Genomic DNA, 16,512 nt, shown 5'->3' with positions numbered 1-16,512 from the left:
CACATAGCATCTACTCATGTATATACTGTAAGAATTGTTTCAAATATAATTAATTTTAAGAAAGCTGTATTATTTGTTTTCGAAATTGTAGGTTTTTGCTAGATTAATTCTAAGATTAATCGAATATTGACTGGTTTATACCAGTTATTAATCGCGATAATTTTTTTATAATCGTTGTGCAGCTCTAATATATATATATATATATATATATATATATATACCGCATATATATATATATGCGACTCGTTCATGATATATATATCATGCGGTCGTACAATGATCTTTAAGCAAATATATATATATATATATACCGCATATATATATATATATATATATATATATATATATATATATATATATATATATATATATATATATATATATATATATACTGATGAAGAAGAAGGTTGCAGTTCACTAGAAGAGAGTGCTCAATATCAAAATAGAGCATTTATATAAACTATATTAAGAACTGAAAACTTTTAAAACATTTTACAACTTAAAGTTTCATGGTTGTTACCATTCATCAGGTAAAATTGAAATGAACTGAAGCTCATATGACTGTACGTAAAAACACATCGAGTAGCTTAACGATAAAGGCCAGCTACATATACGGTAATACAACAATTTAATTGGTTCATGTCACAGCATTGCAAATCAGGTGTTTATTTGAATGTCTGCACATTGACACAAGCTCGTTTCTTGAGTTTAAGCTTGCAAGCTCAGGTTTGTATAAAATGAAGTATTTCTCTCAAATACACAAATTACAGCGTTTACTGGTCTTATTGTAACTACTCGCTTTCTTCAACACTCTCTACTTGATGTCGTACTGGATGGACCAATCTTTGAGCTGCCATATATAATTACTTAGTTCTGTTGAAGTTCGTTCTGATAGATTGTTGAAGCTGCTACGATGGTTGTAAAATCTTTTCTTGAATGAGTCAGGCAACATTTAGTCAATCCTCCAATCAGGCTGCATTGTGAAGAGTGCTGGATAGACCCTTAATGACATATTTGTACTTGTCTTGTAGCTTCTGCCAGCTAACAACATTTAGTCAATCCTCCAATCAGGCTGCATTGTGAAGAGTGCTGGATAGACCCTTAATGACATATTTGTACTTGTCTTGTAGCTACTGTCAGCTAACAACATTTAGTCAATCCTCCAATCAGGCTGCATTGTGAAGAGTGCTGGATAGACCCTTAATGACATATTTGTACTTGTCTTGTGTAGCTACTGCCAGCTAACAATATTTAGTCAATCCTCCAATCAGGCTGCATTGTGAAGAGTGCTGGATAGACCCTAAATGACATATGTGTACTTGTCTTGTAGCTTCTGTCAGCTAACAATATTTAGTCAATCCTCTAATCAGGCTGCATTGTGAAGAGTGCTGGGTAGACCCTTAATGACATATTTGTACTTGTCTTGTAGCTTCTGTCAGCTAACAATATTTAGTCAATCCTCTAATCAGGCTGCATTGTGAAGAGTGCTGGGTAGACCCTTAATGACATATTTGTACTTGTCTTGTAGCTTCTGCCAGCTAACAATATTTAGTCAATCCTCTAATCAGGTTGCATTGTGAAGAGTGCTGGGTAGACCCTTAATGACATATTTGTACTTGTCTTGTAGCTACTGCCAGCTAACAACATTTAGTCAATCCTCCAATCAGGCTGCATTGTGAAGAGTGCTGGATAGACCCTTAATGACATATTTGTACTTGTCTTGTAGCTACTGTCAGCTAACAACATTTAGTCAATCCTCCAATCAGGCTGCATTGTGAAGAGTGCTGGATAGACCCTTAATGACATATTTGTACTTGTCTTGTAGCTACTGTCAGCTAACAACATTTAGTCAATCCTCCAATCAGGCTGCATTGTGAAAAGTGCTGGATAGACCCTTAATGACATATTTGTACTTGTCTTGTAGCTACTGTCAGCTAACAACATTTAGTCAATCCTCCAATCAGGCTGCATTGTGAAGAGTGCTGGATAGACCCTTAATGACATATTTGTACTTGTCTTGTAGCTACTGTCAGCTAACAACATTTAGTCAATCCTCCAATCAGGCTGCATTGTGAAGAGTGCTGGATAGACCCTTAATGACATATTTGTACTTGTCTTGTAGCTACTGTCAGCTAACAACATTTAGTCAATCCTCCAATCAGGCTGCATTGTGAAGAGTGCTGGATAGACCCTTAATGACATATTTGTACTTGTCTTGTAGCTTCTGCCAGCTAACAACATTTAGTCAATCCTCCAATCAGGCTGCATTGTGAAGAGTGCTGGATAGACCCTTAATGACATATTTGTACTTGTCTTGTGTAGCTACTGCCAGCTAACAATATTTAGTCAATCCTCCAATCAGGCTGCATTGTGAAGAGTGCTGGATAGACCCTTAATGACATATTTGTACTTGTCTTGTAGCTTCTGTCAGCTAACAATATTTAGTCAATCCTCTAATCAGGCTGCATTGTGAAGAGTGCTGGGTAGACCCTTAATGACATATTTGTACTTGTCTTGTAGCTTCTGCCAGCTAACAATATTTAGTCAATCCTCTAATCAGGTTGCATTGTGAAGAGTGCTGGGTAGACCCTTAATGACATATTTGTACTTGTCTTGTAGCTACTGCCAGCTAACAATATTTAGACAATCCTCTAATCAGGTTGCATTGTGAAAAGTGCTGGGTAGACCCTTAATGACATATTTGTACTTGTCTTGCAGCTACTGTCAGCTAACAATATTTAGTCAATCCTCTAATAAGGCTGCATTGTTAAGAGTGCTGGATAGACCCTTAATGACATATTTGTACTTGTCTTGTAGCTTCTGCCAGCTAACAATATTTAGTCAATCCTCTAATCAGGTTGCATTGTGAAGAGTGCTGGATAGACCCTTAATGACATATTTGTACTTGTCTTGTAGCTTCTGCCAGCTAACAACATTTAGTCAATCCTCCAATCAGGCTGCATTGTGAAGAGTGCTGGATAGACCCTTAATGACATATTTGTACTTGTCTTGTAGCTACTGTCAGCTAACAACATTTAGTCAATCCTCCAATCAGGCTGCATTGTGAAGAGTGCTGGATAGACCCTTAATGACATATTTGTACTTGTCTTGTAGCTACTGTCAGCTAACAACATTTAGTCAATCCTCCAATCAGGCTGCATTGTGAAAAGTGCTGGATAGACCCTTAATGACATATTTGTACTTGTCTTGTAGCTACTGTCAGCTAACCACATTTAGTCAATCCTCCAATCAGGCTGCATTGTGAAGAGTGCTGGATAGACCCTTAATGACATATTTGTACTTGTCTTGTAGCTACTGTCAGCTAACCACATTTAGTCAATCCTCCAATCAGGCTGCATTGTGAAGAGTGCTGGATAGACCCTTAATGACATATTTGTACTTGTCTTGTAGCTTCTGTCAGCTAACAACATTTAGTCAATCCTCCAATCAGGCTGCATTGTGAAGAGTGCTGGATAGACCCTTAATGACATATTTGTACTTGTCTTGTAGCTACTGCCAGCTAACAACATTTAGTCAATCCTCCAATCAGGCTGCATTGTGAAGAGTGCTGGATAGACCCTTAATGACATATTTGTACTTGTCTTGTAGCTACTGCCAGCTAACAACATTTAGTCAATCCTCCAATCAGGCTGCATTGTGAAAAGTGCTGGATAGACCCTTAATGACATATTTGTACTTGTCTTGTAGCTACTGTCAGCTAACAATATTTAGTCAATCCTCCAATCAGGCTGCATTGTGAAGAGTGCTGGATAGACCCTTAATGACATATTTGTACTTGTCTTGTAGCTACTGCCAGCTAACAATATTTAGTCAATCCTCCAATCAGGCTGCATTGTGAAAAGTGCTGGATAGACCCTTAATGACATATTTGTACTTATTGAGAGTCAGTTATAGTGCTTAAGATTCTTTGCCTAAAGCTCTCTGTTTGGTTGCTTTCTAAAGCAGTTGAGAACAATTAATAAGTATTGTCTATCTGGTCAAAATGCTTAGCCTCTCACTTATTCACTGTTTCCTTACTCATACTCATCTGTTAAGACTTTTAGCAAATAACTCCCTTATGTCTGTCTGGCCGAAACTGTCTAGCCTCTTAGTCATTCACTGTCTTCTTGCTCATACTCATCTGTCGAGGCATTTAGCAGTGAACTCCTTTTTAAAGGTTTTCATGTAACATAAATAAATTTTTGGCACAATTTCCTAATATATCAGGAAAACGGTTATCACCCAATCTAAACAAAAATTCATGTTTATTGTCTAAATCAATTTTTGTTATTGCTATAACATAAAAGTGTAAATACTTGATCATCCTTAACTATTGATATTACAAACATCTCTGCAAGCTGTTTTCTATAGTTAATTCTAATATTCTAAAATTGTAATATATTATTTGTGTTTTTTTAATGAATATTTTTTTCGTAAGATTACATCATGCTGTAGTATACTACCTGTTAATATCTTCAGTGTGCAATCACTTTTTCCTATGGTTTTGTAATTTGTTTATTTTATAATTGAACCCCGTGAATTCTCAGATAATTGCAACTACATGTATTTCAACTTGCCACTAATGAATAGCACACTAAGATTGAAATGACTTTATATATAATATACTTAAAACGTTGATTAAGCCTCTTGAGTAGACGTGACAGAAAAATTAATTGCATTTGAAAATTATAAGATTCAAAATGTTTTTGTATTTCATAATTTTTCCCTATTTTTCCCGCGGAAAAAAGTGAACTCCTTTTTAAAAGTAGTCATGTAATGTAGAAGTGTTTTTCAAAAATCTAAACTTTTATTAATAATTTACAAAAAAAACGCAAAATTCTGAGTGTAACACTTACATGTACCTATTGATATTACAAACATCTCTGCATGCTTCTTACTATAGTTATTTCTAATATAAAAACATCAATGTTTAGCTGCTTGCTTTGTGTAACTGGATCTCTGGGAGTGTTATATATTATTTGTTTTAGTTGCGTTAGGTTTGTCATAAAATAACCTTATGCTATAGTGCATTATCTTTTTAATGTTTACAGCGCGCAATAACTTTCACCTACCACCTGGCAGTTTCCTTTGTTACTAAAAGAAAAAGTTTGCAGATAATAGGCCCCTAACAATTAATTCAACTTACCGCTAGATAATCAATAGCACACTAAGATTATTGATTAAGTCACTAGATAAGATGTGCATGTAATGAAAAAAATTATTGTGTTTTAAAAACTAGGAAATATAAATGAATATTATTTTAGATGCCACAGTCTTCACACTTTGAGAGTTTTGGACTTATCTCACAACAACATACAGTTTCTCCCAATGTGGATCTACAAACTGGATAATCTAGCTTCCCTAGACCTGAGTAAGAATGCAAAACTGTTAAAAATAGATAGTGCAGTTTTAGAAATGAAGAGTCTTGCTCAGCTTAGATGTGACGGGTGTGAAAGCTTGAAAGAACCTCCATACAGCGTTTGTCACCAAGGAATCACAGCTATCAAAAAGTTTTTTGTTGATCTTGCGGCTGCCAAACCAGTCCAGTTGATAGAAGTGCCAGTAGCTGTTATCGGAAGTCCACTCTCAGGAAAGACGAGCTTATTTAAAACGTTGAAATCTGGCAAGCGTGTTCTGACTTTTCGCACAAAAAACTCTGAGCAGGATGAGACAACCAGAGTTTTTCAAGTAGAAGATTTACCTATAGAGTCCACACAAGTCAAGCTATTTGATTACGGCGGTAATCAAATATACCATCTCGCCTATTGCATTCTCAGCAGGGAGAAGTGCATTCCACTCATTGTAGTGGACTTGGCCGACTTTGCGAAAAGAGCACAAGCTGATGGAACAGAACAAGCATGCAGAGATGTTTGTTTTAATTGGCTAGCTCATCTCTATCTAGCTTGCCCTAAGCTTGGTTCACCGATTCTTGTTCTCACCCACACTGATGAACTTACAAGTGATCAGCTAAGTCAAGCGCGTCTGGATCTTCTCATAGAGGCTGAGTTGATACGCCAAAAACTTCTGGAAGAAGAAAACGAACTTGCAAGTCTTTCTCCAAAAATGCTTAATGCAATTGAGCATCTGTCTAACACTCAGCTTCCATTGTTCAACGAGGGTGAGATTTTTGAGTTTGGAAACGATCCGAATGTGACTTCAAACATCACACTTCTTAAGGATACTCTGAACAACAGATGCAAAGATCACATTATTGAGCTACCAAAACTTTGGCATTCTGTGGAGCTTTTTATCAAAAAATGTTCTGAAAAACCATATGTTGATGTCTCAGAAGTTCTGAATCATTTTCCAAATGATGAACCACTGATCATTTTGCGGTACATGCACAACTCTGGTCGAGTGTTCTTCTTCGAAAAGATTAAAGGTCTTTCCAGTTACATTTTTCACAAGTTCAGTGAAATCACATCCATGATAAATCTGCTCTTTCATCATTCTTCACAAAAGCAGTGGGATGATCACCTTACCAAGTTTATTTCCTTTGCCCACCGAGGCAGAGTGATTCACAAGCTTGAATATGAAGCACTAGTGCAACGACTCCTACATAATGGCATTCTGGATGAGGCTCTTCTGAGAAAGCTTCTCAAAACTTCTGTCTTTCCCTTTGATGTTTCGGTAGAGCTATTGCGGTCTTTTTTGATGATGCATGGTCCAATTGGAAAGCCACCTCGCGTAGAATTTTTGATCCCATCTTTGGCTTCTGAATCTTTGACAGACCTGTCCATAATGGAAAAGCAGTTGCAGGTGAAGGTTGATATCCTTCTTGGAGGTCTGCCCATACCAACATATGTTCATTCGCAAATTTCCGTTACAGTTCTCAATCTTCTTTCTAACCCTCTTCATCAGTCTTCCGCATACAAGAATGGAGTGACTATCAGACACGGAAGTAGTGTAACCACTGTTAAGCATGATTTCAATGAACGAGTTGTAACAGTGCAAGTTGCAACTATCTCCAGAGAGCTTAGTGAATCTTGGCAGCATCTGATTGATGTAACTGAAGCCATCATCCAACAGTTGTCTCAATCATGGAAGGCTTGCCATGTAGCGGTTTGTATTTACTGCTCCCATTGCATGTTCCGAGGGGATCCGCAGCCAGATTCACAGGTTAACCCCGAGTGGCTTTACTCCATCTATGAGACAAATAGAGAAACTGCATTGAAGGTTTCCACATTCTCAGGGATAAAACCAGTTATTTGCAAAAAACTAGCTGCTTCTTGTACACAGGTTCCAACACCTTTGAGGTTTCCATGTGAGTTAAATACTATTTTTATTATGAATTTTGTGCTTCGTCTATTAGATCCTAACTAGTGTGTGGTTATATTATTTTCATTTTGTAATCAACGAGCTGCAAAATAATTAGTAAAGATTATTATCCTCATAAACTACTTGTTGTACAATTTATACATGGTAAAATCTAAATTATGCAGGCAAATAATATAAAAAAGCTCATAGAAATCGCTCAACTTTTGTTTATAGGTCTTCAACTTACTGACAATGAAGTCGCCATTCTTGACGAGTATCTGTGCAGCTTGGAACCTTGCCAACCCAACTCTGCAGGAGGTGAGAATTAACATTAACATCCATTAACATCTAGGAAAACCAAGTGATTCTCTAATATATAATCAAATTATTTGTAGACTCTTGTTGGCAACGCTGAGTTGTACAAGAAACTTCCTCTGAAACATATTTCTTTTTACATTACAATGTAACCTAAAACCTAAATTTGAAAGTATTTTTATCTAGCAATGAATGATGTCAATTACATCGATCAAGCTCAAAGCTTAGCCATTGATGACGACAGTGATTTGTCTGATGTTGAACAAGAAGGATACTGTAATGAGAAAACATCAGCAGAAAAGATCATAATCAGGCTGATTCCAACAAGAAAGAAACATGTGAAGGACCTCTATAACAATAAAGTTCAGGTATTTTTGGGTTAACAGAAGATAGTCCTTGTAACATAAAACAGAGTAGCTCATCAGATTACAGCTATGTATATCAGACTCACAAAATTTTAATTAATAATTCCTCTTCAGAATGAGTGAATTATGTAAAACTCGCCAGGCCTTTCAGTAAGATTTTCTTGACCATTTTAATTAGAGTGTGGAATATTATCATAGCATCTGCTAACTTCTTATTTAAAACTGCAACTATTGACATATAGGCCTACGAATAATTAAACATGTTTGTAAATGATATAATTTTCTCAACAGGAACCAAAATCTCTAAACTTTTCTTGTTTAAACTAGTTCCACAAGTGTACACAATACTTTAGCTGCGTTAATGCTTAACTAAATGAAGTGTGAATATATTGCTTTAGAACTGAATTATATGAATTTTTCAGAAACTTCTATCAGAAATTCTACAGTCAATCTGCCTCTACCATAGTAGTTTAGTGATTTTAAAATGGCAATAACATAAGCACTACCAAAAGATAATAAACGAATACCAAAAAAGTCCTCACTACTGTTAATTAATTAACAGTATGATAGTTTATGTCAGATTTAGTTTTACATGCACAAGTAGTCTATAAAAGATTTAATCTGCAAAAAAACACCAGAAATATACTCATGCTAGATCAGTGAACCAACTAAACCGATGATAAACTTTTCTAACTGTCTATAACAAACATAGATACAATCATACATCACACAGAATCACTTGCATCTGTTAAGTTTGTGCAGCATGATGTGTTTTATTAGAAGTTTCTTTGAAAACCAAAGCTCAAGGCCACTTACAATTTAATTGTAGTAATTGTTTAAAACAATCTCAATATGACTTAGTGAATATTGTGTAAAAGAGTACAATAAATATAACTGATTTCATATAATATCTTCTCGGATAAAGTACTAAGAATAAAGTGAATTTGGTAAACTCTGCTAATCTAACTGATAGTTCCTAATTTACTTCAGCTAACAACAGTTTTTATTTGATATCTTTTATTAATAACAACATGTCTGTCTTCATCTTATGTACCTCAGTTGTTAATAACAACATGTCTGTCTTCATCTTATGTACTTCAGTTGTTAATAACAACATGTCTGTTTTCATCTTATGTACCTCAGTTGTTAATAACAACATGTCTGTCTTCATCTTATGTGCTTCAGTTGTTAATAACAACATGTCTGTCTTCATCTTATGTACTTCAGTTGTTAATAACAACATGTCTGTCTTCATCTTATGTGCTTCAGTTGTTAATAACAACATGTCTGTCTTCATCTTATGTACTTCAGTTGTTAATAACAACATGTCTGTCTTCATCTTATGTACTTCAGTTGTTAATAACAACATGTCTGTCTTCATCTTATGTACTTCAGTTGTTAATAACAACATGTCTGTATTCATCTTATGTACTTCAGTTGTTAATAACAACATGTCTGTCTTCATCTTATGTACCTCAGTTGTTAATAACAACATGTCTGTCTTCATCTTATGTATCTCAGTTGTTAATAACAACATGTCTGTCTTCATCTTATGTATCTCAGTTATTAATAACAACATGTCTGTCTTCATCTTATGTATCTCAGTTGTTTATAGTATTGTTATTCTTATCAGTATCAGTAAGTTGACATGCCAAAGCCTTTTCTACCATCATTTATCTTATTAATACTTTAATAAAAGTCTGCACCTCTCTACCACACTAGCCTCAAATAATATTATACAAATATTTATTGAAGCTTTACAGTTCAGACAGGCAAATAGTTAAATTCACGCTAATAAAGATATTTACACAATGAAGATCTCTAAAAATGGCATTAAGTTGTTCATTGATTGCGTTTTAGATTTACCAGATGAGTGAGAGAATCAGAGGGAGAGCCCTTATTTTTAACATCAAAACATTCCGAAACTCTGGTAAAACAAGGCATGGCTCTGAAGTTGACTATGCAAATTTGCGGAGACTGTTCAAAGACTTGAAGTTTGATGTTGCCAAAACTGAAACAGAACTTACTGACTTGAGTCATAAGGTAGCTATAACAGAAACTAGTTTGTTTGTAGAGATACAGAGTGTTATCAAACTCTTATAAGTTTCACAGAATAAATATGAGTTCAATTAAACTGGAATTACATTGCATCATAATCAGTGTCATAAATGCAGTTTTTCTGCTACCAATTTTTAAGTTCAACAATTTATTAAAAAACCTTTTACCTTCTTTAGCAAGACAAGCATGTGTTTTAATACCGTCTTAAATGTTTTTTTTTTCAGTGTTTTGTAATTACCCTTAATTTAAATTTTTTATTTCACAGAACATGTTCCGTAGTAAAACTAAAAGAAGTTTAAATAACATTGATCAGGATATATATTGATATATATTATACCATTTCTGATAGCAATATTTATATGGTATTTTCAATATCAAAAAAGATTACATTGAAGGTTTAAAGAGAAGTCTAAACATTTGTAAAACAAGATATTGTTAACAAGGTGACCACCTATTAAAATACCAGCTGTAATAGTTATTTGAATCAAAAGGTTCAACAAATAACTTTTATGAAATACTTTTATTTTGACAAAAAAAAACAAATTTAGACAATATTGCTCACCATATATTTTGATGAAGTTATCTTTAATTTTAAAGCATTTAATCTAACAATTGTAACAGGAAATTCTTAAAGAGATAGATGAGGAAACAAAGCGAGACGAGCACAAAAAACTGGGAATGTTTGTACTGATCATAATGAGTCATGGAACAGATGGAGACATGATCATAGACCACCATGGAGAGCAGTTCTCATTGGTGTCTATTAGGGACAGTTTGTCTCCACAGAGATTCCCTGCAATGGCTGGCAAACCTAAACTCATTATTGTACAAGCTTGTTCTGGAGGTTGGTATAAGAAATATTGATCATCGCAAACAGCAATCCTGTATAAATGGTTGTACATTCTGTTTCTCTAATGCAAGCTTGGAACACTTTGACAAGTTTTTTGTAATCAATAATAAATAACTATGTTATTTAACATATTACTTTTCAATAAGAAAAATACTAGATGGACTAACTTGATAGTTTCATGACACTATATGAATTATCTGACTTGAAAATGGAATGTTATTATCATAACATCTATATGTGCATCGTACATTTTGGGACTTCTATGTTTAACCCTAATTTTAAAAAATCAAATATCAGCCTATTAAATTGTAGACAACTTTTTATGTACACTACTTGCAAAAGTCACAAGATGACTCTTTACTACTGTGCTTTAGAACTCTCTGATTATGGAGTATCACAAGAGTTGTCTGCAGGGCAGACCGCATCCACATCTGCTGTAACAAGATCTACAGCTGACAGCGACCCAGAACAGTCTCTTTTCTACACAGATTCTAAGAATGAACAACAGCCTCCTTCAACTCCCCCTACAGTGCTAAACGTGGATGACTTCTGCATTATGAAGGCTAGCAGTGAATGTGTGTATCAACTGTATTCAAGCATCTCTAGTCTGTAGTAGTAGAGTGACTAGTGAGAAGGCCATGGAAGTGTTAATTATTATTCATTAATGTTAATGTTGATAAGTGCTCATTCCAATTATTTATTATTACATGTATATAAAACCTTTAATTACATTTCTCTACGAATTTTCTTTATTTATACCAAAACAAATAATACACCATGTTATAAAAGCAACTATTTTCCATATATGATTGGAGTGCAATAACCGACTATATCTTGTTTTACAGCCTACACATCAACAAGGTCTCACACTCGTGGATCCTTCTTCATACGAATACTAGTTTATACCTTCTACAAGCACGCATGCCACCGAGATGTTGAGAGTCTATTCAAGATAGTAAGTGTTAATTTGCATCACTTAATTCTCAGGAAGATAATATTCTGACAGAAAAAAAATCTTTAAACAGTGAACAGGCCAAAATGAAAAAATGGTGTCAATTTATTGTACCAGGACTTTCAAATGGTTCTTATAGATTCAAGAGAGAGTACGCCAAGTCAGTATGAGTAAACCCGCCTATACAATGGGAGGAAATGTTCCAACATCAACCTGCACTTTCACACGACGCCGAAAGCTGTACCTTTTTCCAGGATTCTCAAAGCGCACCCTTCATTGACAAGCTTGTAAGAACTTATTAGTGATTTGACCGATTCAATTGTCGCTCAATTTGTCTATGTTATATGTGAGTTTAGGATTAGGTCTATTGAACTTTTGCTGACTGCTGATTGGTTTATGCAACTCAACGCTGCTGCGTATTGGATATTATTATCACTGATTACCTTTGACAGTCAACACTTAGCAGCAGGCTGTAAATTTGCCTTTCTATATACTTATGATATCAATCTGTATTGTATCTACTAAAAGAAACTTTGTATGTTGACATCTTATGTTTGTGGATATCTTAAGCTCTTGTTTATTTTAATATTTTTATTTTCCTGTATATTTTATGGAAATTTCAATATAAATATACTTGCTTTGGGTGAACATCTAACACTAGTCTCTATAATGTGTGCAGTCTAGTGTCATTGTTTCTTGCGCATGCAGTGATGTAAAGAAATTGATTGTTATATTTATGAATCCCACCACCATATAAAACCAGTTTGCAAACTTACAAACCTTTATGGAAATTTGCCACTTAACTTTGAAGGCATATATTTTATTTAATTGTAGTCTTCAGTTATTTTCACCAATGGACAATTATAATTGCAAATGTTATACCATGGTGATTATATAGATATATCACACGGTGCACACAATGCGCAGAAAGCTACTATGCTACACATGCAAGTACACACACAGGCAAACAAGCGCGCACACACGCGCACATGCGCACACACGAGCACACACGAGCACACGCGCGCGCACACATGCACACACGCATGTACAGACACGCGCACACACACACGCGCACACGCACACGCACGCACGCACACACACACACACATGCGCAACGCACACACAAACTCATACAAGCGCGACACACATGCCCACGTGTGTTCATACCGGTACGCAAATGTGTGCACGCTTGCGCATGTGCACATACACAAACACACACAAACGCACGCACGCACGCACACACACGCGACTAAATGCACCCACATACATGTACACTGTACACACATGTACGACGCACAGTTTTGTTTATGCGTGCCGGCATCTGTAAGTGGTAAAGGGGGTGGTATGGGCCATTGTTGGTTTCCCTAAATAGGGTTATAGATCACATGATAGAATACAGACTAGACAAGTTTTTGTGACCTTTGTACTCAGTGACCTTTGTTCATCACGTTAGTACTCAATGACCTCAATTTTTATCCTTTTTAAAAAAGATTTGTTTCTAAGAATGAATCTTTTAGATATATTTTAGCATCACATTAGGCATAGAATGAAATCCATGCTGTGAAAAATATGAAACTTCCTCTTTTCTGTTACAAAAAAGTCAGCAATCAATAAGGAATTTTTTCAATGAACTTTAGCCTAGCTATAAAATTTCCTATGGCAACATTTAATTACAAAACGGTCTTTAATTTTTATGTAAAATTCTAAATGGAGTTTCCATCCCGCTACTGAAAAAACTTTCAAGATTATTTTCCAAGTTATTAAATTTTCAAACTTACTAAATCTAAGAGCTTCTATCAAAGTACGAAGATTTTTGCTAAAGACCCATGGCTTAAAGTGTTTGCCAAAATTCTATGTAAAGTTTAATCTCAGTAGAATATTTCCTTGAAATTGGGAGAATATTAAATAAAAAGCATTATTAAAACTGCTAATGATACAAATATGATTAAAACACATGATGATAGTTATGGTTGCAGCTGACAACCATCAAAACTACTGTTATAATATCACCTGCACTGGGATTGATATTTGCAACACCAAATTCAGAGCATGCTAGCACAATAGCTTCAAAGCAGCCCATGTACATGTATGTATAATATATTATTAATTTTAGTCATCATCAACAAAATGAAAATACAGAAATTAGGAATTATTGAGTGAGTTGAACACACATGTTTAAAAAGTTGATAATCTAATAGTGTTGCGTAGGAGTAGGGATAGTGAAATGTATGTTATAGTAACAGAAAGTTCATAAACTGAAACATGTGATTGTGGATGTAGTATGTCGGTGTAACAAAATAGAACACTATGTTGGTCTTGTATAGGTAAAGACAAATATAAAGGAAAATTTACTTGAAAAGAGCCTGAATATTTACATTAAAGTTTAAACGTAATTGTGAACTAATTAGTGAGTAATAGCTTTATTAAGTCTGTTTTGTTACAATTACAATATAATATAATTTAGTAATGATACAATTATTACGAACTGAGAAAACAAAATAAAGGTTCTGAATTTATTGAATTAATAATAACAATTCTGTCTTAGAAGTGTGTGTATAAAAAGATTACTGTTCCAGCAGAAGCTATCAGTCAAAACTTTGAATACGACGATACTGGTACCTCTCGATACTAATACAAATGTCAAAGTGAGATATCGGATTGTTTTTGTCTCGTACTTTCTCTGGCTGAATGGAGAGAGAATGTAGAAGCTGTGACTATTCGAGATCATAAAATTGTCTGTGCAAGATTATTAGCCTTTACCAATTTAGCAACCGAATCTTACAAAAAACTAGACAGAAAAGTGACTGTTCATTTGAAATTGAAATGGCACATTTAAAAACTGAAAATTAAAAAAGTAAGTAATAGTACCAAAAAATTAGTTTTAAAAATAAAAAATGCAAAAGGTAATTTTAGTTAATAATCAAAAGTGCAAATTTATCATGTGCGTACTGTATACGGAATGAGATAAAGCAATAGAACGCTTAGACTGTATAACTCATTGGTTCAATGTGTGGTTTGAAATTTGAAGTCATAATTTCTGTGAGTTCATGCGAGTCCAGCATGAAATGGATATTTAATTCATAAATTGTATTAACTATAATAGCTGAAGATACCAAAGTTTAGACATTCAGACCAATTTTGAGATTTATATATATATAGATATATATATATATATAATTAGCAAGTTAAAAGTGATTGTGCAAAGCTCATCACTTTTGTGATTTGAGCACTCTGGTGCCAGCGCATTGATTTTCTTAAAGTCTGTGAGGCAACCTAGTTGTTTCATGGCAGGAAATCAACTCTCATTGGTAATGGGATTTGTGTCCCTTGCCTAAGCTCTGAGCTGCACTGATGAGGCTTCAACAGCCGAAACAGTACTGTCTGTAGCATGTGTATATATATATATATATATATATATATATATATATATATATATATATATATATAGACTTGCGAAATGCCCGTCATTGCACAGATTTTAAATATTAGCTTATAAACAATGAGAGCTAATAAAGTTGCTTGCTACTCGCTATCATCCTTGCACATTGCAAATGGCTAATTGAGTAAGCTTATTAATAAGAGCTAGTTACTTATACACTATATATAAAATTACACTAGTGCTCTCTATGCTGTTGCACTATGACATTGCATCGTAAAAGAGAGCAGTAGTGTATTTGTCACCATATAATGACAAATATCACCCAATGAATCCACCGAGCTCGCATGAACTGATTGGTAAGGTATCGGAGTGACCATTGAGAAGGTCTGAGATCAAATTTTCTACGATACAGATTCTTTATTTCAAAAATTCTAACAACTATAGCTGGACAGACACACAGACAAACTTTGAGAAACATAAATATAGATAACTAGCTGCATTACCCGCCTACGGGAACAGATTCACGTGCAGCATAAGGTTTATTGAGAGTTGTCTTTCATATGGTGAGACTCCAAAAATGCAGTCTGCTGAAATTTTTTCCTTAATAAAAGTATGCATACACATATAAATGACAATAATGTTGGGGAGAAAAATGAAAATCTGCAACATGTTTTACAGCTAGTCTACAATGCATCAGTCTCAAATTACTCAAATTGGAGTTGCCCTATTTGTATACAGAGAACTAATAAAGAAATTGACATTGCTAGGCAAACTGAAGTTCTTCAAACTGGCAGTATTAAAAAATTTTGCTTCTTTAAAAAATTATACAAAGTATTTTGCTATCGTCAGCATTTATTGAATGGAGACATTTACATGCTTAAAAATCTAATCATGGCTCACCGGTTCTTCGTCTATAGCCTGAGTTTTGACATGGTGTATACAAACAGTAATGAGGTTGTGTTGATAAAAGTTTATATGTATGTCAGTAAAGACAGTAGGATGTTAAGGCAGATACAAAATTAGCCCCTTACAATAATAAAACAACGCCAACATGATAGCATTTTTATGAGATACAATAAGGAAAGTGAATGCATGAAATTATATATATATGTATACTGAAAAATATGTTACGAAATGCTGCATGTGGTATAGCAGAATATGAAAAACATAGCATGACCTAACAATAACACAATGTTAGTTCAAGGCAACACTTGCGGATCGACACGATTTTTTGTTTTTCTATTGGTTGTATGAACAAACAGTTTTACGGCTTGTGCTACTTTTGAGCAGGTGACATACAGCTGGTCATGGCCAAAGCAGGGTGACAGTAAGTCGA

At 34.6% G+C, this 16,512-nt stretch overlaps 1 protein-coding gene across 1 annotated transcript in view; it reads left to right on the top strand.

The window, feature by feature from the left end:
- Window positions 1-12,077, top strand: part of LOC137388269 (caspase-8-like) — a 378,166-nt gene extending 366,089 nt beyond the window's left edge. The window contains exons 4-8 of the mRNA XM_068074762.1: window positions 9,798-9,980; window positions 10,617-10,839; window positions 11,220-11,420; window positions 11,691-11,800; window positions 11,937-12,077. Coding sequence (XP_067930863.1) covers window positions 9,798-9,980; window positions 10,617-10,839; window positions 11,220-11,420; window positions 11,691-11,800; window positions 11,937-12,077 — 858 coding nt within the window. The remainder of the gene's footprint in view (window positions 1-9,797; window positions 9,981-10,616; window positions 10,840-11,219; window positions 11,421-11,690; window positions 11,801-11,936) is intronic.
- The last annotated feature ends 4,435 nt before the right edge of the window (window positions 12,078-16,512 follow it).

Source organism: Watersipora subatra, chromosome 2 (assembly GCF_963576615.1).
Source record: "Watersipora subatra chromosome 2, tzWatSuba1.1, whole genome shotgun sequence".
NCBI classification, from domain to species: Eukaryota; Metazoa; Bryozoa; class Gymnolaemata; order Cheilostomatida; family Watersiporidae; genus Watersipora; species Watersipora subatra.
This window is presented reverse-complemented; position numbering and strand designations above follow the sequence as displayed.